This window comes from Phragmites australis, chromosome 4 (genome assembly GCF_958298935.1).
Source record: "Phragmites australis chromosome 4, lpPhrAust1.1, whole genome shotgun sequence".
NCBI lineage: Eukaryota > Viridiplantae > Streptophyta > Magnoliopsida > Poales > Poaceae > Phragmites > Phragmites australis.
In genome coordinates, this window is record NC_084924.1 from 1805181 (window position 1) to 1828908 (window position 23728).

Genomic DNA, 23728 nt, shown 5'->3' on the forward strand with positions numbered 1-23728 from the left:
AAGCAGAACTCACAGTGTTAACGTAGAATGACTGCATGAACTATTGATCGATTTACCCGTGGTTGAAAAATCGATACCGGCTATCCTTATAAACTATGATAATCAAACGATTATTGTCAAAGTGAACAGTTCTAAGGGCAACATAAAAATTCTTAAAATATGTAAAGAGAATATTGAAATCCGTAAGAAAACTGAGAAACTTCGGAATGATAGCGTTGGAATATATCCAAACGGTTAAAAACCTAGCAGATCAATTTACAAAGGGACTATCACATAATGTGATTGATAATGTATCGAAGGAGATGAGTATGAGACCCATGTGAGTTATACCATAGTGGTAACCTAATTTATGTGATCGAAGATCCCGTGAATTAGGATCTGGGAAGAACAAACTATTGATTAACTGAAGGAGAGTACCACACTATCGAGTGATGATGCAATACTTTCGAAATCTGTAAGGCATGTTGTCTATTGCCTTAATGTGTTATGTTGGCTTTAATTAACGAAGATGCTATCCTACAAAATATTCTTGAAAGAACACAACAATATAAGCCTAACTATTGGTCGTAATTTATGAGAATTGTGTGATTTCTAATAAACTCATAAAGAGATAATGAAGTACGACTTATATGTTCCACCTGAGAGGTAGCCTACTAGCAGCCAAGTATTAGTTAGGACTTTAAGTGAAACTTATTTGTATAAAATTTGTAATTAAAAAAATTAGTCTATTGTCCAAGTTGCGAATGAGTGAAACTTAATGTTCTAGGTGGATGTTCAACCCTAATAGGTCTCCATTGAAACACTGGTATGTAAAACAGTATTGAGAAAAAGATAAATCTCCGTATAACTTTGAGATCTGATGAGAGATTGTTAGAATATATTGGCTTAGCTTGTTATATTTGTGTAATTCCAAATAAATCTCAAAGGCCCAACCACGTTGATGCATGTGTATCTTTTAGTCCCACCTTACTAGTGGAGGTGGAGAGATACTAACTTAAAAGTGATTCTCTTCTCCACCCACTTAGCATGTGTAGATGAGAGGACTAGAAGAATACACGCGTGTGTTTGCCTTGCCTCCCCGGGATGGGGCGAATGGCGCGGGTGCGCAGGTGCATCTTCCTTTTGCAGTTTTATTCTTTTTATTACGTGAGCAAATAGATAAATATATATAAAATCGTGTCGGTTAAGAGTCTGATCATGACGCGTCTCAACCGCGTGATTTTCCCTCTATATATATTTGCCAGCCGCTGCCACAAAGTATAGACGCAATTAAGGTTTTGCTAATTTTTCTCTGTTGCGCCATCGCACGTTGTCTACTCCATCTTGCTACGCCGGTATGCACCAACGAATGGGAGAGTAGGTCTCCGAAACCCATCGCTCTTGAGATCCTGCACCGAAAGATGACGAAATTTTGGTGCCATTGCTCACAATCTGCTTACTCTGCATCATCACGATCTACTTTGACTACTTTATCTTCGTCATCGTCTACTGCTTCGACATCATAGGGGCATTTGTATCTCATGCTACCGTCAGGTACATATATTGCAATATGTTTTCATTACCTAGTTGGAGTTTGTCAAAATTGTGTCGAGGATCGTCGGATCTAGTCAAAATCTTTCTTGAATCTAGTCGGAGCTAGTCATAACCTAATTTTAAAATTTCAGAAATGAACGAAATATCTAATTTTAGAATTTTTTTACTGACATGTGGGACCCACGTAGTAGAGGAAAAAAATAACCAAAATTTCGGTGAAATTTTACAAATTCCGGTCTTTTCGCCTGTGAATGAAAAAAATTGTAAAAAAAAATTGAAATCCGTGTGTGCATACGGTAGACAGATTTGTTGGAGGCTAAACTCTAAAAGAAGATTTGTTTCAGGCCATCAGCTCCCTTCAAGGCTAGCTTCTGATGCCGGCCGCCCAGGACCAGCAGCTACAGGTGTGGCGAGGCCTGGAAACAGTGGAACGCTTGTGTCTTCTAGCGCACAGGCACAGCACGGGCTGCACGGCCAGAGCACCGGGACCTTACCGCCCTTTGCCGGCGGTGGATGTGGCCACTGACGGCCTGTAAAAGTGAACCTTGAGGCCGCGCGTGGCGTCGTAGACGACGTCCTTCCATTCAACGCCGGGGACGTCCTGGAATGGCTGTGCCGGCATGACGACGACGGAGCCGTCGCTCAGGAGCCAGACGACGCCGAAGAAGTCCTCCACGACGTGCGGCACCGTGTCGACAGACATGGTTGGAGAACGTCGATCGTCGGCGCCGGAGGCGTTGGACCTAAGCTCCTCCTAGTTAGTTTTCTGCATGGAAGAATTTGTTTTCCCTGAATGGAAGAGATGTAACGTTCCATCGGTATAGATTGGTGTTCTCGTAGAGAGAAACATAGATCAAGAGCAACAAGATGGGCTGACGTGATCAGATTAGGCTCTTTCTTATTTTGTGTCGCCCAAAAGGACGACGGAATAACTGAGGCTTTATCTGATGGGCTGATGTGAGATTAGGCTGGGCCAGAAGACATGCTTGAGATTCTGGGCCATCTTGTCGGACAAACTAAAACGAATCAACAAGATTCGTCAAATCAATGAAACAAACTGCAGATTTGTAAATAGAAAATACAGATCAATCAAATATAAGGATTCCCAAGGAAGGCGCTCTTTAATAAACGATATAGCATTCATGTCAACATATTCAGGCGGCAGTTCACATTTCATTTGACCACAGACGGGATTCAAGTCCTGCTGTTGCCATGTTCTAGAGAATCAAGACGAGCAAAAACCAAAAAGGGCATGGTTTCAGACCAATCGTACATATCATACATTACTCATAAGTGCAGTTCAACTGCTTAACAAGCAGGTACAGTGCATCTGAATAGATACAATTCCACAGCAATGCTTTAGAAATCCCCACTACATATTGTCCAGAAGGGGATTTTTGACATATATCAGATATTCTGGATGATACTTCGAGCTGCTATCTCAGTGTTCGCTCCACAGTCGGCTGAAGAGTAAGCCTGAGATATCAAGTATCATGATGTCTATGTACAAAACCATGTGTAAGATCTATCCATCACACAATGCTATCATACTTGCACTACACCAACAAACACATGCTTCCTAAGCGCGTTATGAAAGAGTTCTGATTGATCGACAGCTGAGGTAGAGCAAACAATGATGCAGAATTTGTGGACGGATTCTGGAACAGTCTATTAGAGCTCAGATGAAAAACCAGAGGACATTGAGGCTCTGCTGGTGAGAGCAGGCCTCATAGTCACCAAAGCAGATTCATTTGCACCAGCTCTTAGAGCAACCCTACCAGCTTCCAGGAATCTGGCGACAGCATCCTCTGCATAGCGGTTTGCTTCCCCTACGGTCATGGTCCTGCCAATATCTGGGTAGGTGTTGAGTACATGGTCACCATTGAGCTGAGAAGCAAGTTGGATCAACTCCACTTGAAACTCTGAGAGGGATGAATCTTCCTTAGGGCCAAATGGACGCAGTGACTTTGTGACCTCTGGAAGTTTCTCTGTTTGGGGAAAAGGAGAGAGAGAGAGAGAGAATGTATCAATAATATATCCAATTAGGTTCCCAGTATAATTAGTCGTGCAGTATAGCTGTCCACATCTCCATGTTGATAAGTGAACTCCAAGACCAGAATATGTTATGGTGTAACTAAACTTCTATTTTATTCTATTTTCTTTTGTGAAACTTTATTGCTGATAGCAGGTATAATGTCAACAAAAACAGGATGTATGTCATAACTGTACATGCCATTGGCATAACATATGTACTGAACTACCATAACTACATACCTGGACAATCAGTTCTTGGTGTCTTCCGGATTTTGAAGTAGTTCTCAAAGGTCCCAGCCCATGCGTCCCTCTTTGTCAGAAAGTTAGAATGTAAATTAAATAGCTTCTTTACTGTTGCAGGAATAGACGAATGCTCATATTGTGAGGTGTCCTGTGGACCATTTGGTTCATGGATCACTGCACAAATGAAAAATAAGGTCGTTAGTACTGCAAGATAAATAAAACAGAACATGAGTATATAGTTCTGTGGTTGCAAACGTACTGGCACAACTCACTATTCCCTTCCAATATACAGAAGTCAGAAGTATAATTTCTAGGTGAAAATGTTGAGCAAATGGTTCAAGTTCCTAGTTTTGTTAACATTAATCTAAGGATAAACAGGACACAGAGATGACATCAGAATAACATAACAGCCAGTTCTGACCTCTTGATGAGAAAGGTTGTCAAATTGCTACTTATTGACAAACTGTCCATATAGATTGCTACTTTACACTTTACCAGGCATATAAGATGTTTGCACCATAGCACAAGTAAGTTGATGTAGAAATCCATAAATTTATTATTCATATAACTAATAAATTCTTTGCAGCACTACTTTCCATACATATATTAAGCCTAGAAGCTAAAAGGCAAAGCCCATTTGATCATCAAAGCTATTAGTAGCAGGAAAACTTCTGCATGCTCCTACACTGGATGAATGCTATGCACTAAGCCACTAAATGAACAGAAATTTGTCCTTAAAATTTTGAAATAACAATTCAATCATACTAACATCTTTGCAGTATCTTCCTATCAAAATTAAACACAAGCTGATCTTACAAATTCGTTCCTACCTGAAGCTAAAGTTAATCAATGATCCCTACTTCCATACATCAATTTTTAAAATTTCTCTTGAACTTGTGTTTCTCAATAGCTCATGCTTACAGATATGAACATTGGGAAATCAACACCAGAAGTACTCACCAGCACCCTTCTCGATCCATGGCGAGATGACAAAGGTGGGCACGCGCACCCCAAGGCGATCGAACTTGAAGTAGTATGGATCAGGCCCGACAATCCCATCAGGCTGGGGCACTCCGACAACCGGAGTAGGGACATGGTCATAGAATCCACCATGCTCATCATATGTGATAATCAGGGCCGTCTCGTTCCACTGTGGACTGGCCCTCAGTGTCTCGTACACCTCTTTGACGAACCTCTGCCCCCTTGCCACATCATGCGAAGGATGGTCATCGTTGGCGGGAAACATCTCGCAATCGAAGTACCTCTGCTCAATCACCGCGTAATTGGGCAGCTTCCCCCACTTGGCGTGCAGCTTGAACTTGAGGCTGTACTGGTGGAACTTGACGAGGTGCTTGAGGCGGCGAAGGCTCTGGTAGAAGAGCGTGGCCGGGATGTTCTGGTAGTAGATGCCAAAGGACAAGCCGTTCTCCTCGAGGCTGTCAAAGATGGTCTTTTGCGGGAAGCCATGGATGAGGTCCTTGCGGGCGTTGAAGGTTAGGCCATGGGAGGTCGCCGAGTGGACAAACAGGCGGTTGGGCTGCGTGGAGGTGGGCACGGACGCGAACCACCGGTCGAACACGGCGAACTCGTCGGCGAGGGCGGTGTACACGGGGACGGAATCGGGCTTGAATCCGCTCATAACGTTCTGTGGCATGCCGAGGCCCATGCCGCGGGCGTTCTGGGCGAAGCCGGACATGGGGGGCGGCACGGCGGATGTATCGGCGGAGCCAAAGATCTGCTCGCGGATGTCCTCGAAGCCGTGGCCAGGATCAGAGTCGACGTATCCGGCCTCGTCGGTGACGAAGATCTCCGGGGAAGAGGGGTCGGAGGCGTTGAGGTGGTTGGACTCGCGGCCGGTGAGGCCGTCGATGTCGGGGCGAGCGCGGCGGAGCCAGCCGAGGATGTGGTCGAAGCTGCGGTTCTCCATCACCACCACCACCACCGTCTTGATCGGCGAGTGGATCTCGTGCTTCCGGCGCCGCCGCTTCAGCCCACGGTGGTGCGCGTCCAGGCAGTGGCCGGAGACGACCAGCGCCAGCAGGAGGAGCGCCACGAGGAGGGGCGCGTCGCCGCGGCGTCTGCCCGCGTTGGCGTCGGCCATCGCGCCGGAGCTAGGTCTTCGTCGTCGACGGCGGCGGCGCGGGGTGGGTGTGCTTGCTGTTCGTCGATGGACTTGTTTTTTTTTTCTTTTAAATTTAAGCAGCTGCCTTGCTTTTGCGTGCGGGGGACGGCTATTTTTTAATCCTCCAATTCTACCCGTGCGGGTCGGGGAGGTGGTTAGATAAAGCAGACAAGTGGGCCCAGTTTAGGTGGCGTCGGTGGGACCACACGTCATAGGGTGTGGGAGCACGGTGCTCACTCTGAAGCGCGGACCAAGCCTGGCACTGCGTGTTAGACGGAGTGGTGGGACCATCGGATCATTGGGTCCATAGTCATTGTGATATTCGGATCTTGTATACTACTAGTACACAAATGACCAAATATATATATATTTTTGCTGTGAGTATATTTATATACTTATTTTATGATACTTCAATGTGAACTATATAAAAAATTAAAAAAAATTCATCAATTTTAATAGATTTTGATAATACCTTTAGATTTATATATAAAATATAATATATAAAAAAATATGTACAAACCACTCAAAAGTTTGTCTTTGCTCCATCCGACTAACAGAGCACATAAGACGTAACATACTCAGAACCTCAGAAGATTACTCAGAACCTCAGAAGTATAATCTTCTCGGATAGTATAACCTCTGGACATTTAGAATATTTCGTTTTAATATGGGAATGATTTTTCCGTGTATGAGTATGATGAACTAACTAAAATATCAGGTTAAGGATGTGTATATGATGGGTATATATTCTTAAAATATATCATATTTATATTAAATATATATAATTATTAGTTATTTATTTCTCGTCAGCATAAAAAAGCATATGCCAGGCCGGATCCGGATTCTTGCGCAGTTACTGACGCTCCCCATTTGTCTGCCCAATCATGAATGATGATAGGGGCGTGCTTGTTCGATCGGTCTAGCATGACCAGTGATTGTTAACTAAACGCCTTTGAATTGTATTGTAGGTCGACAAAGCAAGGAAAAAAAATCCACGCGTTTGATTGGATGAACGCTCGCCTGCAAAACCAAGATGCGCCCAGGTTCACAAATGCGACCAATATCTGTCGAAATTTGACGAATTCGAACCGCATCGAATTTCTAAATAGAGTAAATTTTGAATTTTGAATTTAATAAATTCAAAAAAAAAATTCTAAAATATTAGATACAATTCTAAAATCTTCTGTGAAAAAAAATCAAAAATAATATCGTTTGCATCATATTTTATATGGAGGAAGATTAAATAAAATACTAAAATGGACCATGTGAAAATGATGACTTGACCAATCAAGTTGAGAAAAACTTAACATGCAAATACATTTTTTTTATAAATAGAATATCTTAAGAGAGGATCTTTAAAATCCGATTCACTTCATTCAAAATTTGGTTCATTTCTTCATGATTTTTGCAAAGTTCACAATAAGGATGGCAATTGTGTGTATCAAGTATGCATAGTACTCACTCATACTCAAACCCATAAATTCCAACTTGAATACCTGTGAATACCCACGGATGAAGGACATACATCAAACTCGTCACCCATGGGTACTCGGCGCCTGCGGGTATACCCGCGGGGATGATTGGATGGATGGTGCTGGGCGGGGCGGGGCAGGGCGACGCAAAGCGGGTGACGCATGGAAGGGCGGGACAGGGCGAGGTGGCGTCGGGCGGGTTGGGACGGGGTGACGCATAGCAGGGTGCCGCAGGGCGGATCGAGGTGGCACAACACTAGGTTTTGGGGGGAGCTGTCAACGGTGGGGAGGGGACTAGGAGGTAGCAGTCGAGCGTGATGGGAGCTTGAGAGAGGGAGCAACGTGCTGGTAAAGGAATCATGATTTGAATGATTGGGTTGGCCCACCTATCAGGCTTGTTTCACGGATAAAAGAGTTTCGTGAATATAGGTATGCCTTAACCATATCTATACCTGTTTATGTACCCCGTAAATACCAAATGCTACTTGTACCCTATCCTATTTAGACATTTACCCATGAGTAAACAGACAATCGAGATAAATTATCATCCCTATTTGATAAACATAAAGTGAATACGTTAAGAAACAATATTGTAATTAATTTTTTCATGTCTACTATGATTGTAATACTATCGAATATTGAGAAAACCGGTCAAATTATCGAGAAAACTAGTCGTATTTCGAGAGTCCAATTCAAGCATTTTTTTGTCTTGGCCAATCGGATTTGACTACACGAATTAGTTCAAATTTTTTGAAGTTTTGCTCAAATTTCATACATTTTGAGAATGTGCGGGGTCGCATTTCAACCGCCCGTCGCATCTGTGAACCCTGGATGGATGCGCCTCGTCGTTGCCACGAACTGATGAACAAGCTGCTGCGATCGATCTCACATGTCGCTGCTCTTTACCGTGACTTTTTGCTCGCAGGCCGATGGAGTGTTTGTCTTTGACTTGGAATTAGAGGGGCTGTTTTGTTCTTGCCCCAAAGAAGTTAAGTCAAAATATGATCACGTCCTGGAAATTTAGTTTATATTTGGATCAAAACTAAAATTTGGTCACATTCAAAAAATTGTCTGGCTAAAATTTTTCTACAACAAAATTATTTAAGATTTTTTGTTCAAAATGGACACCTAATGTTTGATCGGTCAAAATTTTAACTTAGTATCAAACCAAATACTAATTAGCATAGCTAAATTTTAGTATAATCTTATTTTTATATGACCAAATTTTGGTTTGGTTTGCGGAAGGCGAGAACCCAAACAGCCCTTGAACTGCTGTGCTTCCATGGCGACGAGGCGATCGATGTATGGCTAGCTTGTGATTAACTAACCCCTTTAAGAAACGGAGAAAGAAAAACTTGTGGTTACTCTACATTGCGTCCTAATAGAGTGCTTGATTCGTTCATCATTTTGCCTCGGTCTTGCAGCTCCTGCCGCTGAAATCTCAAGCTCGCTGCGTTTTCTTTTTCCCACGCTTATTAGAGTTCAGCCACTGAAACTCAAAAAATTTCAGGCTACGGTGTGTGAACGCGCGCCAACGCCAGTGAGTTTAGGTGAGGAAGTTAGAGCTTGGGGTTTTGGGTTTACTGACGAACCTGAATGTTAGAGAAAGGTTAAGGTGATGGTCAGATTAGCAATGGGTCGTAACTTAATGGTGCTGCGAGACAATAATGACGGTGCCGACGCCATGGACGACTGGTAACGGTGGACAAGGTTGGTTTGGAAGTGATAAAAATAGAGTGGTTAGTATAGTAATAGGTAGTATAGGTCTAGCAACAGGAAAGTCGCTGGAGATAAGAGAGCAAGTTCTATCAACGTAATGGAGAAGACAATATATATTAGGCTGAAGGAAGAAGAAAACAATCTCACACGTTCTATTATGTTCCGATGTTTGACCTGTGTCGACTAAACAGAATGACGTTTTCATGAGCCATGTTTTTTTTCTCTCTCAATCTTTGGGGGCCTGACTATCGTTGCTGAAGTCTGAGCTGTTTGGGTGCCCCACGGGCCGATTTTGTCGGGCTAGGCGCACATGATCACTTCGCCATGGTCCATCCTATGTTGTCCTGGAAAGAGGCCCAGCCAAGATCGCAGAGCAGTAGTGGGTGCCCCTGTTGGCTGGGCCCTCAAGAATGAAGGAAGATCGTGCTATGTCGAGGATTTTTTAAAAAAATAATAGTACTTTTTTGGAAATTACAAAAATAATAGTCGAATTCATAAAATTGTAAAAATAGATATGTCGACTAATACCTATCGGTACTCTACGTGCTAAAATCCTACGTATCAGTGAGCCGATGGGCCTGTCAGCATTTTTCATACCGGCAGATAATATTTAAAAAATCATTACTTTTTGATATGATCTCGAATAGAGATGATCTTTATATGAAAATTATGGATCTTAACGAGATCTACAACTTTTTAGTTGAACAATTTTTCATTGAATCCGTTTAGATACCCAAAAAGTTGCTATAAATTTCGGATATGAAAAATTAGATCTGGAACTTGTAGCCATCTTTTAGACATTAAACGGACTTAGATGAAAAAAATATTTAACTAAAAAAGTTGTAGATCTAGTAGAGATCCATATTTTTAATTAAAGATCATCTTCATCCGAGATCTATCAAAGAGTTATGAATTTTTCTTCGAATATCGTCTATATTACGTAGTAACTGTCGGTATACGGAATGTTGACCAGCCCCTAGACTCACTACCCGTATGCCAACAGGTAACTAGCTGGTATTTCACGTGTCGATATGTACCTATATTCAAAAAATACTATTATTTAAAAAAACTCCTATGTCGAGGCTATGTTAAAATGGAGAGATCAGGCCATGTTTACACATATTAATATTAATAGGATCAAATAAATCCCTTCTTGATGTTCTGTGTGCAATTGTGGTTTGTGAGTTGTATGGTTGCTCACTATGCTAAAGGCGTCATCATGTAGTACATGTACGCTAAGCTATTACACAACCCATATAAAGTATCTCGTTGCTAGGAATTTAAAAACGATTAATCTGACAGTTTTAAGATAACAAACTAAATGCAACACATAAAATGACCCCATCATGTTTTCCTCTACCAAGGCATCATCAACGCTAAAATTTGGCAGTTCCGAGTCTAGTCTGGCATTTTGGGATTAAGGCTTTTACACATGTTTACACAAAAAATTGGATGTGTATTTCATGACGAAAAAGCAACAACTCTTCGAACATCATAATCACATCCTTTTACTTCAATTTTCACATGTTTTAATGAATCTTTCTGCCGACTACTCAACCTTGGAAATTCAAAGCTTTATATAATTTCAAGCGCCCACTTGTTCTTGGTATTATTTATAACAAATTACGTTCTAATTATATTTCTCTTCACGTTTTCACTCTCACAGAGATATGAATGGTCACGATAAATTTAAAATGGGAGCTTATAATTTGCTTCTCAATTTCTTGGTACTTCAACCATGTGTTCGGTTTTGGTGACCAGGGCGAAGAGGGAATAGGATGATTCACGAATGGCTTCTTATACATGTGTTTGGTTAGATAAATATGGATGAAATGATCATAAATAGATTATATAATATACTTTTGAAGAATATTCCGTCAAGATGTTGCGCCGGTTTGTTCGACGAAATGGGTCGAACGACTTTGAATGGGGATGAACCCATCAGCGCTTGCACCTTGCATGAAGATGAGGGCCTCCCGGGAGTGTCCTCACTTGTCCAGCCGGCGAGATTGCAAGGCGTGGTGGCCGGAGGCAAGCGGCGGCGCCAGGTGCGTCCCGACGACATCGACATCTAGCGTCGGAGGAGTCAACGGCGGCGGAGAAAACAGATAGCGGCCGTCAGCTAGACAACATCAGAGCAACAGATAACGGTGGGTAACGGCCGCTGGACCTCGAACGTGAGCGGTGCATGTGCACCTTGGAAGCAGGGTCTTCGATGTTGCGAGGGAGCTAGGATTCCGTTCGTGAAAGATAGAATAGAAATAAAAGAAAAGAAGGATGGAAATAAAGAAAAAATACTATCACCTCGGCATGAGATAATATATATACTTCCAAATACTCCCTTTGATCACTATTTTCGAATATGACTATATACTTCCAAATACTTAACGTTTTGAATATGATCACTATTTTTTGCTAGAATATATTTATAAAGTCCAATAAATTTATGAGATTATGAAGTATTTTTCAAGATAAATTAATGCATATAATTTTCATGTTTTGAAACTAAATATTTAAAAAGTTATTAAAAGTCAAAGTTTCAAAGATTTATCAGATCTTATCTAAAATATCATGCATTTATGATCGGAGAGAATATTATATAATCCTGAACCATCCCACAAAAGATACCCCTTAGCCGCGTCAATTGGGCACGCAATTTTTTTGGTTCTCGTTTGACCAAGATCGCACAAGCCCTCAGTGGCCCATGCGGATGCAGGTAAAAGGAAACGCCTCACCTCTCTTTGTGTTGCCACCTTCCTGCCGCTACCGAGCTTGTCCGTCGGCACCGGATTGGAGGACCTATTGTCACCAAGCTTGTCCGCACTGCCTGATTTTGAGGCTCCGCTGGCACCCAACGCATTCTCTTTGTCCTACTCATCAGGACACTTTTGTTCCCCGCCGCTCCTAGACCCGACACCAAGGTAGAGAGAGAAGATGAAAAATGAGAAGGGGTGCGTCAGGAGCAATGCGCCGATCCCCTCCTCCTCCGCGACTGCTATACCTAATCACATGCTGCAAATGCTTCTCCCCCTCCCCCACATCCACATCCACGCTCTGCCCACTGACCCCTTCTCCTTACTCCCCGATGTGGTGAGCACGAAGGACGTGCAATTCCTCCGCGTGTGGGGACTGTTTGACCAATCTTTGTTGCAGTTGCCGCGACTAGCATCGCTGAGCCGCAGAGGGATACTAGCAGCGCGGCTCAAGAAACTTGCCAACACCACTGTGGTGATCACGACCATGAACTAGGGTGTGCCCTACTTGGAGGAGGTGGCGGCACACATGGCGGTGGACGATTCCCGGTGAGGGATGGGATCATGGACGTGGTGTGGGCGGGACACACCGTCAACCGGTGGATCCCGGAGATAACGGTTGAGTTCGTATGGAAATGACATGACAATATGTTATGCGATGACGGTCTGCTATGGGTAGACCACTTTTGGTGCTGAAAGTCCAATGTGGCGATCGACGCGTCGAAGGAAAAAAAAAAGGTGATGGGAGTTAGACTCAACACAACAAAGATGAGATAATCACACTAAGGCAAGCCAGACAACCAAACAAAAATAACCCAATACTAGTACATGCAAACCAAACAAGGGGTATTGCACCAAGGAAGATAGAATTGAAAGCTGGTCATCCAACTCATTACAGTCGCATTGGAACTATTTTTTAGAATAATATTATTTTATTAAAAAAATAATATTAAAAATCCAATATTTATAGAAATAGTTACCTATCGATATGCAAAATATTATTTCAAAATATCGGATAACAAATCCTTAATTGATATTACGTGTGTCTACATGTATCTATTTCTGCAATATATAATTTTATATATTATTTTTTATTTTTCAATAAAATAATATTATTTAAAAAATCGCCAAACTGAGTTAACCATGAAGAAGGCTGTCCTCTGAAATTTGTTTTTCGCCACCCAATGGAGAGAAAAACGTGCAGATACATCATCGATCCATTCATCCATCACAATCAGCACCGCTACAAAGCCAACCCCCTTGAAAACCCGTGGGCAACGCAACGCAATCCATTCTTTAGCGGAGCACACGGTCGCCCACGCGAGGCCGCATCACCCCACCGCCCGCCAGGCGCTCGACGAAACGGGCGGCGCTGCCGCGACGTGTCCCGCCGCGCGCGCCCGCGTGCTCCCCGTCCGCCTCGCCGCCCTCGCGCCACGCCACGCTATCTAAACGCGCTTCGGTTCGATCCTGTATTCCTCGAACGACCCACCGCTTCCTCGGTTCACTTATCTTCCTACTGCCCATGGCCGCCAGCCTCGCGTTGTCACTGCGCCTAGCGCCGGCGCCGGCGCCTAGACTCCGCCGCCGCTGCCGCGGAGGGGTTCTCGCCTGCCGCGCCACCGCCACGTTCCACCAGCTTGATGCCGTCAGTGAGTGTCTCTGTGTTTGATTGCTCCGGCTCGTGCCGTTTTGATTGATGCGTGTGTCCTCGTGCGCGCAGCGGTGAGGGAGGAAGAGTCCGAGTTCAAGAAGGCGGCGGCGGAGGGGTGCAACCTGCTGCCGCTCAAGAGATGCATCTTCTCCGATCACCTGACGCCGGTGCTCGCGTACCGGTGCCTCGTCAAGGAGGACGACCGCGAGGCGCCTAGCTTCCTGTTCGAGTCCGTCGAGCAGGGATCCGAGGGCAACAATGTGGTAAGATTCGTGCATCCAACCTTCTCCTTCTGCTTCCATCATTGACCCAAAAGGTGTTGCCTTTGGGGCATTTCGTCGAACATGTCATTTGCAGGGGAGGTACAGCGTGATCGGGGCCCAGCCCGCCATGGAGATCGTGGCCAAGGCCAACCACGTGACCGTGATGGACCATGAGATGAAGTCGAGGAGGGAGCATTTCGTGCCTGATCCGATGAAGATCCCCAGGAGCATTATGGAGCAGTGGAACCCGCAGATTACCGATGGCCTCCCTGATGCATTTTGTGGTAACTTTTTGTATTACGATAAAGCTGTAATTTTGATATCATATTGTTGTCATAGTGTTATTTTTCAGAGTTATGGGCTTCCTTTTGAGATTAGAATATCCTTTGTTGCTTCTAAATTGTTTATGCCTTCGGGTGAAACTATGCCATTTCTACTCAGGGTATGGGTCTGTCCTTTCAATAATTCTGCCTCCTATATTTTGCTATGTGGTTGGCACTTGCCATGAAGTCTAGCAATGTGGTCCCTGTGTTTGTGGCGCATCTCATATGATGGGCTATCTGGGTCCCCCTTTTATTGGAGACCTGCTTATCCTTTGGAAGATCAACAGAAATGAGATATTGTTTGGTGCTGAACTGTATGGTGTTATTTCTCTAGCTGCCGGAATGATCTTGTGAATGCTTCTTTTGCTGTGTAGGGAACGCTTGGGGATTATTCTTTATTACACATCAATTATGCTCACAACATTTTTATGATTGAACATTGTAATTTCTTCTGTAGGAGGATGGGTTGGATTCTTCTCATATGATACAGTGCGTTATGTTGAAACAAAGAAGCTTCCTTTTACTAAGGCACCACATGATGATAGGAACCTTCCTGACATCCATTTAGGCCTCTACAATGACGTAATTGTATTTGATCATGTTGAAAAGGTATGTATAAGATCCACCATTCTTTTATATGTCTCAGTTAATTTACATAATGCTGCATCATGTAATTCATATGGTTAACATACTCAAACTATATATGCTACTTTATTCCTTTCAATAGGAAGCTACTCAAATTGGTATAAGAGTGCATACTGGATACCAGTTATGCCTACACTCCATCATCCCTAGTATTTACTGGTATTATGCCATCATGGGCACTTAATATTAGTTTTTATGTTCTCATAAAGATTTTATTTTCTATGGTATTGCATTGATGGAGTGTGATTGGTGATTATGTTATTATATGTTTACCACTCTCTTCCTTATCACAGAATTTTGCATCCTTTCTGAATTAGCCACAACCAACAAATGGTGACTTTTGGTCATGACAAGAATATTAAATAGGTAAAAAATGAACAATATGGAAACTGTATATAACATTTAAAAGCATTGTTTTGTGATTCTACTTTTTTCTTAGAACCTACAATGAGTACTTCTCAGCCAAACTGTCAGAGTATAGATCTTTTTACTTACAAGCATTGGCTTCAACTTTTGATATTTCGTTTGCTGTAGAAAACACATGTTATTCATTGGGTGAGGGTGGACTGTTATCGTTCTGTTGATGAAGCATATGAAGATGGAACAGATCGGCTAGAAACTTTGTTATCAAGATTACATTGTCTTAATGTGTGAGTTATGAGGCTTGGGTGACTCTCTGTTTTCCATTTCATAAGTGCTATTTTCTTTCAATGCTTCTTATTTTAACTGATTGATCGATTGTTTGTGTAGACCAACACTTTCTTCTGGTTCTGTTAAACTTAATGTTGGTCACTTTGGCTCAGCATTACAAAATTCATCAATGTCAAGTGAGGACTATAAGGACGCTGTCATTCAAGCAAAAGAACACATTCTGGCTGGTGACATCTTTCAAGTAGTCCTAAGCCAGCGTTTTGAGAGGCGAACATTTGCTGACCCCTTTGAGGTGTACCGTGCATTACGCATTGTAAATCCTAGTCCATATATGGCCTATCTACAGGTGAGTTGAATATCTGTAACATTTTGAATGCATTTTTATTGTTGATTTTGTGATATGCTGACCAATATGTTTTATCTCCTTCTATGACATCGTCTCAGGCACGAGGTTGTATTCTCGTGGCATCAAGTCCCGAAATTCTTACTCGGGTGGAAAAGGTATGCTGAAACAGGGACTTATCTCCAAGTTATGTTTTTTCCCCTTCCAAAAGTCATTATAAGTTGTTCGAAATGTGTAGTGAGGCTGGGCTATGTGTAATAGCGACATAGTTCTGGGTTTTTTCAATTAAAAAAGATACAGAGAACTATGGTTGCGATATGATGTGTCAGAATCATGCATTGAATCTGAAACTGCCAAATTTGAGTAGCTGAGGATGTGATTAGAACCAATGAGGTTTGGAGTAGCATTGGCTTGTATGCTATGGGAAAACGACATCAAAGTTCTGTCCCAGGTGAAACAATGAACTGCAATCTGTGAATTAGCTGGCAATCTGTGAAACTATGACTAATGAACTAGAATTAGTCTCTCTGCCACAAATTTTCTCAAGAAATTATTACGGCTAAGTGAACATAATGATAATTTTTCTTATTTGCCAGAGGACAATTGTCAACCGGCCACTTGCTGGAACTATAAGAAGAGGGAAAACGAAAGCAGAGGACAAGGTTTTAGAACAGCTGCTTTTGAGTGATGAAAAGCAGTGTGCTGAACATATTATGTTAGTAGATCTTGGGCGAAATGATGTCGGAAAGGTTGCCTTTTCACTCTCTGTTTTCTTTTCCTTCGTTACTTGGACTTTATTTCCAACATGTTTCATAATTTGCCAATTAAAGAGAGGTGACATTGTGCCATCAATATTCCTCCTGGAATTCCTCCATAATCTGCTAATAGGAAAACTTGGTATCTATTAAGACTGATAAATTCTGGTTCATCCACTAAAATGAACCCATTTCATTACACATTGATAATATAAACTACTTTGCCATGTTTTATCTAGGACGGTCTAGTTTCTTCTAGGGAACAAAATTGTGTTACTTTTTTTTCCTCAGAATGACAGGATATCAAGTATTCACAAAGTTCTCTTTTACTCCCTCCGGTCATCAATACATGACGTTTTGGACAAGGTGTCAAACTTTTAAAGCTTTGACCATCAATAACTTTTGAAATATTTAGTTTCATAACATGAATATTATATGTGTGAATTTGTTTTGAAAAATACCTTTATAATATCATAAATTTATTGGATTTATAAATATATTCTAGTTGAAAATAGTGGTCAAAGTTATAGATCAAAGACCATGCTATGTCCAAAACATCAACTATTGAAGTTTTTTTCCTCAACGGACACTTACAACTGGATGCATTAACAAGGGCTTGAATTAGTTACTTCCTCTGATCCCAAATATAAGTCCATTAGGACATTGACACAATCTCGAATATGTCACTTTGACTAATAATATCTATAAAAAATATATTATTTCAAATAGAAAGAGTATATATTTATGAAAGTGATTTCATGATGAATCTAGTAACATCAACCTTATATTGTCAATCTATTTTTTAGCTATTGATGGTTAAAGCTAAAAAAGTTTGACTTAGGACAAACCTAAAGAGACTTATATTTGGGATCAGAAGTAGTAAGACTTATGACCTGTGGACTTGTATATGTATCTGCGGCACTATGGTCTAATTAAAATTAGTTAATAGTTAGGTGCTTCAATACACTGTCGACTATCGTCTGATCTGTTGTGAACTTTTCCATCTTTACAGGTGGCCAAACCTGGTTCAGTTAAGGTGGAGAAACTTATGAATATTGAACGATATTCACATGTGATGCACATCAGCTCAACGGTAAGTCTGCTTTTATGATAAGACAACTTCAGTAATCTCACTTTCGTGGATGTATCATTAATTAGAATATTTACCATCTGTATCATACAATACAAGCATTTCTGGAGTAAGTAGGTCCAATGATACAAAAAAAATTATGTTAATCAGCATTTCTTCTTAGTATATAAATTGTGCCATCAGTAATTCTTTACAACGCATGGGCCTAATTCTGAACTTTTGTAGGTTACCGGGGAGCTACGTGATGATCTTACCAGTTGGGATGCGCTGCGGGCAGCATTGCCTGTTGGGACAGTTAGTGGTGCTCCAAAGGTAACTTGTTGAAGCGCTCTCTCTTTTTTTTTTCCCGAATCGGAAATCCCTAGTAGGCAGGCATACAAACAAATAGTTGGCACTTGAGTCTGTATGGCTGGTTCTTCTCTGCAACTAAGAAAAAAAGAAACATGATTGTATCACCTTAATGTTGTTTGGAAATGAGACCACTGCCAACATCTCAGCTGAGCCAGACGCTTTTAAAATGAAAGACAGCATTTCCACTTCTTTCCCATGAAAAGTTGAAAACAAATGTGCGAACCTTTCCTAATATGACTAAACCGGGGATAAATCCACTGTACATTTATGAGTTTAGCAAATATTTAATCAAATTCCAACCATACAGGATACAAGATCCTGTGTCTTTCCCATCACATGACTATGACCAATTACTGTTTTTTTGCTCCATTCTTTCTTGTTCTCACGCTGTTCCCCTGATCTCAATTTCCCATGCCTGTTTCTGAAACCAATCAGGTGAGAGCAATGGAGCTGATTGACCAGATGGAAGCGAAGATGCGTGGGCCGTACAGTGGTGGCTTTGGAGGGATTTCCTTCCGCGGTGACATGGACATTGCACTCGCTCTTCGTACTATCATCTTCCCCACCGGATCTCGGTTCGACACCATGTACTCCTACACAGACAGAAACGCACGCCAGGAGTGGGTGGCTCACCTCCAGGCCGGAGCTGGGATAGTGGCTGACAGCAAACCGGATGACGAGCACCAGGAGTGCCTGAACAAGGCTGCCGGCCTTGCTCGTGCCATTGATCTTGCCGAATCTACATTTATAGATGAGTAGTCTACTCCGTACTGTAGAGACACGTTTGATGCTGCAGATCAAGGTGTGTTCCGTACTGTAGAGATATGTTTGATGCACTTTTACGATTTAGTTTCACCTCGACGCTTGCGATCATCAAGATGTGTTCTGTACTGTAGAGACATGTTTGATGCTGCAGATCAAGGCGTGTTCCGTACTCTGTAGAGACATGTTTGTTTCTAAATTCTATATATTGCTGTCTGTAGCAGAAATCTTAATTTCTTGGCTGAGTTATGGATTTTTCTTTTTTGAATAATAACTCTACTACAATAAGTTAATAAATGTAAAGCAGCTGGCAATTTCAGCTATTAAAATTTAGTAGCAGGAGGCGAACTGTATTTGCAGACTGTTTGTGATTACAGGAAAAACGTTAAAGACAATCATATGCTAGTAGACTGTAGAACAACGCAACAAAAACCCTGAAAAGCATACAGATGCTAGTAGACTCTACACTGTAATAGGCTCAGATTGAATACAGGCAAACCCTGAAAAGCATACAGATGCTAGTAGACTACACTGTAACAAAGCATCCAACCAGAGCACAAACTTGAGGAACTGAAGCCTGCCTTCAACAGTGGTTGCTTTGTTCTCTTCATAAAACTTGAAAACAATCAATCACCGCTAACACTTGCGCAGCAGCAGCCATGCATTAGGCACAATCTAGACAAATGGTGCTTCATCAATGTTCTAAAGAGTCCAAACTGGAACAAAAACCACCAAATAAGTGTAATAACATTGATGCCACTGATTACAAAAAGGATTGAATTAATATCATGCAGACTCGCCGATTGGCTAGCATATTTATGAACTTTTCAAAAGGAAGCAACGCAGATGTAACCAACTGAAGGCATCTAGGATCAATTATCAATGATACAACAAAGTTTATCATGTTGTACAAGTACAAACATCTATCCCACGGTCTGTCACCCTCTTCTTTCATGACGTTCACTATCTTTGTCGTACTTTGATCGCTTGCGATCTATGTCATGATGCTCCACGTCATATTAGCGTCTTTCTGATCTTTCTCTTCCTTGAACATATCTGTCATTGCTTCTCTGCCTCCCATCTCTCAATCTCTCAGGTGATTTGTCACGCCTGTATCTGTCATGATCTTCTCCTCTTCTATCATCATCCCTAGTCCTAGAATCTCGGTCTCTATACCGCTCTGATCTTGATGATTGACCATCCCTAGAACTCTGTGTGTTTGCATTTCTCTGGCAGCATAATTCACAACTATCAGAATAGGATGCTAACATGATTACTCTATAATTACAGAGAAAGGTTAGCTATAAGGCCAATTATAAGAGGATCAATATCACAACTATAGGGATCACATGATGTTACATTAGCTATTATTTTTCACATTCAAAGAAGAGTATGCGTGCGTGCAATGCTCCACAAAAATCATAGTGTTGCAATACTAACAGAATTTTTTCACAAGTGTGCATGTTTGTATTTACTAAAATGTTTCTAGCACATCTCGGACAAGGAAACTTGGGTATACTTGCAAAAAACATTGTGCAAAATTGACATGATACTCATTTTTTAACCAGCAATCAATCTGAAAAGAATGTTTTATACACACACGTTACTGCCAGTCAAGTATTGGTTTACTTATTGTACATTCCCAGCGAATAATCCTACAATAATGCAGAGGTGGCAAATTTGGACCTACCTGCTGGTCGTGGGAAAATCTGCAGGAAGCTCCACGGTTGCACTCGCCTTTCTAGAATGCATAGCACATGCCATGGGCCTCTCTTTTCTTCTTCTGCTGCTCCTCATCTTCCTCCATCATACCCGAGGGGAAATTTTTGTGACTCTTTGGTGGATCACGATGTTTGTCATGCTCCTATAGTGCGCTGCTATCCTCTTTGGAACCCCAACCAGTGTTTGCATTTCTCTGAAAATATAACCAATGAACGTCAGAATAGGTCACCAAGCATAAAGGGATAGTATTTACAGGCAATGACAATAAAACAAGCTAACTTGTTGCTACATTAGTGATTGGTATCTGTATACATAGAAACATGAATGTTTGCAAAACCCATAAAAAGACATGTTGTGAAAAATAAGCACAGATCAATAATCTTTCAGGGCCTGTCTGGATAGGGGGCATTTGAACCCAAAGAAATTCTAAAAGTTCCTATAGTGGCCCCCTCTCCAATGCACCCCTCATTGTCCAAGAAAAGGGGTGGGGAGGGGGTTACACAGATGCCATAGAATTCCACAGCAGAGCAAAGCAATCTCACAAAAAGTAAATATGCTTTCGTCCTGATTAGGTCATTCAATGATCCAGAGTATAGTTTAAGTCATGTTAATTTAAAGGCCTATCACATTTGAAGCAAATGTTGTTTCCAGCAAACTACCAGAAACATTGATCAGCTTCATGAAACATTGGTTGCAGAACTACAGGATACTCATCTCCCCACCTAGCTACCAAATTGATCTGACATCAGCTGAAATAGTGTTTTCTAAAGCATATTACTGGAGTTGGGTTTGCACTTTTGCTTACTGTACATTACCAGTGAATAATCATAGAACAGCTTTGTCAATGCATACACAGCACACCGACCTGCTCATCATGGGAATATCTGCAGGAAGCTCCTCGGTTGCACTCGCCTTTCTGGAAAGCATAGCAGACTCCACGGGCCTCCCTCTTCTGCTCATCCTCTTCATCTTCATCCTCCTTCTTGTACTTGCTCACATGGTCAAGCCTTATTATCCTCCCGAGAATCTTAGCTCCATTCAAATTGTCTGCACCACGCGACAATCAACAAAAAAAAAAGGATTAAGAATTGAGCAAAGAATCAACTGAAACTACATACAGAACTGACCAAAGAGAAAAAAATGGAAGTAAAAAACAAGAATGCTAACCGACTGCAAGAATCGTGCTCCTCTGGTCCTCGTAGGCGAGGAACGCGAAGCCCTTGAATTTTCCGATACCCTTGTCGCGCACGAGGTTCACGTCGACCACCTCGCCGTACCTGCGGGTGAGGGGAGACAGGGTACTCGTCAGATCTCCCTGCTGCAGCCATTCCAAGGGGAGGGGAGGGGAGGGGAGGGGAAGAGAGAAGGTATGAAGTGGGGGGAGCGAGGCCTTGCGACTCACTGCGCGAAGACGGCGAGGAGGTCGCCCTCGGTGAGGTCGAAGTCGCCCTCGGTGAGGTCGAAGGGGATGCCGCCGACGAAGACGTAGGCGGAGTCCTTGAACTTGGCGTGCCACGACGCGTCCTCGCCGATGCCCAGGAGCGCCTCCTTCTGGTTGATCACCTGCGTCCGCTTCACCTGCGTCAGGGGATTCATCACCGCCGCCGCCGAAGACGACGCGAGCAAATGAGGATAGCAGCGACGGACGAGACATAGAGAGGTTGGGATTTGGGAACGGAGCGGCGTGGAATTTCTAGAATTTGCCCTTTTAAAAAACTTTTTCTACTAGGGTTTATGAAGAAACAATATCGAAAAATGTAACATTTTTACTGTGTCATAATATTTGGCGTTCTATGTAGCTACTAAATATGACTTTTCAAGTTTAAAATAAAAAATCGATAGCACCGTGATATTCAAATCAAGTGCTAAATATTATGACATCGTGAAAATAATTTATTTTTAAAAATTATTTTTATAAGGATTTATTAATAGAATATGTTTTTTTAATGTTAAAATATATAAATTCCGATGAAGCGATAGGGGTGTGTTTTTTCCCAGATTATTAGGGTTCTCGGCTCGTTGGAATACCAGCTATGGGGTTCTATCTCGGCTGTTGATTGCTGATCCAACACCGGATGATGTCTGTTTGTGGGAAGCTTTTTGATCATCACCAGCACGAGACTGAAGTAAAGTACCACCCGGAAATGGGAATCAACCTACTAAAATTTAACAGAGCTTTAGCTCCTAATTTCAGGTTAGATTTTAAATTCATACGATAAGATAAGATTATTTAAATTTAAATTTTTATTAGAATATAAATAAAATAATTTATTACTTTTGATGCACCGTCGCTCTACAAATTTTTAAACTAAAATATCTGGCTCTGAGAATTTTGGATCTAAAGCTAACTCAAACAACTTATTGTCAGCTGCTCAAAGAGCTCCATTGAGAGAGATAATAGACATGCGATACCACATAATATATTATTAGTATCGGTTCAAAATCGTTATCAGTAGCGGTTTTTGAACCGACATTGATTACTCGGTACTGATAGTTACTGACTATCAGTGTCGGTTCTGAAACTAACATTAGAAATGCTATTAGTACCGGTTCTTAATTATAACTGGTACTTATAGTCGATTCCAAAAATCGATATTCTAAAAAAAATCATTTTTTTAATCAACCAGTGATCGAGGCCCGAGCTACCTCATACGCACACGTAGTCATCGCGTTTTTTCGTGTATGTGCGCTCCGTTGGATTCAAAGCAGCAACCTACTCCCTCATGTATACATTCCTTACCATCTCACATATCTCTCATCGCTAATAGCACTACCAGATATTTTTCTTTTGACTCCTCCTGCTGAAAGTTTGTTGTGATTATTTCGGTATCTAAATTACTTTAAATAAAAACATTGTCAACTATAAAGTTATAGATCCCATTAAAAACTATAATTTTAATATGAAGGTTGTCTCCATCGACATCGTATGAAAAAATTATGAATTTTAAAAAATTGGTTGTCATCAACTATCAGTGCCGGTTTGTGACACGAACCGGTATTGATAGTCTCTTTATTATCAGTACCCGTTATGATATGAATCGATACTGAAAAATCACTATCGGCCATGAACCGGTATTGATAGTGAATTTTAAATATCGGTTCTTAGCGTCTCGACTATTGTTCACGCGCGGGAGTTTAATAACCGACACTGATATATCTTTAGTATCGTTTTCTGCACAACCGATACTGATAAAACGCTACTTATAACATATTTTATAATAATAATGTAGATGTATTCTACATGCATACCGGAGGTCTTGGCCAGTATATTCTAAGATATGGAGTGAAACACA

General features: G+C 41.7%; 2 protein-coding genes and 1 pseudogene across 2 annotated transcripts; 1 reads left to right on the forward strand and 2 right to left on the reverse strand.

Moving 5' to 3' along the window:
- Positions 1-2789: 2789 nt before the first annotated feature.
- LOC133915097 (non-specific phospholipase C1-like) lies at positions 2790-6039 on the reverse strand. Its single transcript, XM_062358109.1, has 3 exons — positions 4771-6039; positions 3808-3984; positions 2790-3521 (listed from the first exon to the last, which is right to left on the reverse strand). The coding sequence occupies exons 1-3, from the start codon at positions 5909-5911 to the stop codon at positions 3205-3207; spliced, it is 1635 nt and encodes a 544-aa protein (XP_062214093.1). The 5' UTR covers positions 5912-6039; the 3' UTR covers positions 2790-3204.
- A 7122-nt stretch (positions 6040-13161) lies between these two features.
- LOC133915096 (anthranilate synthase alpha subunit 1, chloroplastic) lies at positions 13162-18946 on the forward strand. The gene is made up of 11 exons (XM_062358108.1): positions 13162-13528; positions 13600-13793; positions 13888-14077; positions 14574-14725; positions 15296-15411; positions 15512-15758; positions 15857-15913; positions 16352-16504; positions 17523-17603; positions 17826-17912; positions 18387-18946. Exons 1-11 carry the CDS (start codon positions 13402-13404, stop codon positions 18708-18710), a joined length of 1728 nt encoding a protein of 575 aa, XP_062214092.1. The 5' UTR covers positions 13162-13401; the 3' UTR covers positions 18711-18946.
- Positions 18947-19449: 503 nt separating this feature from the next.
- Positions 19450-22126, reverse strand: LOC133915098 (zinc finger CCCH domain-containing protein 25-like; annotated as a pseudogene).
- Between the last annotated feature and the right edge of the window lie 1602 nt (positions 22127-23728).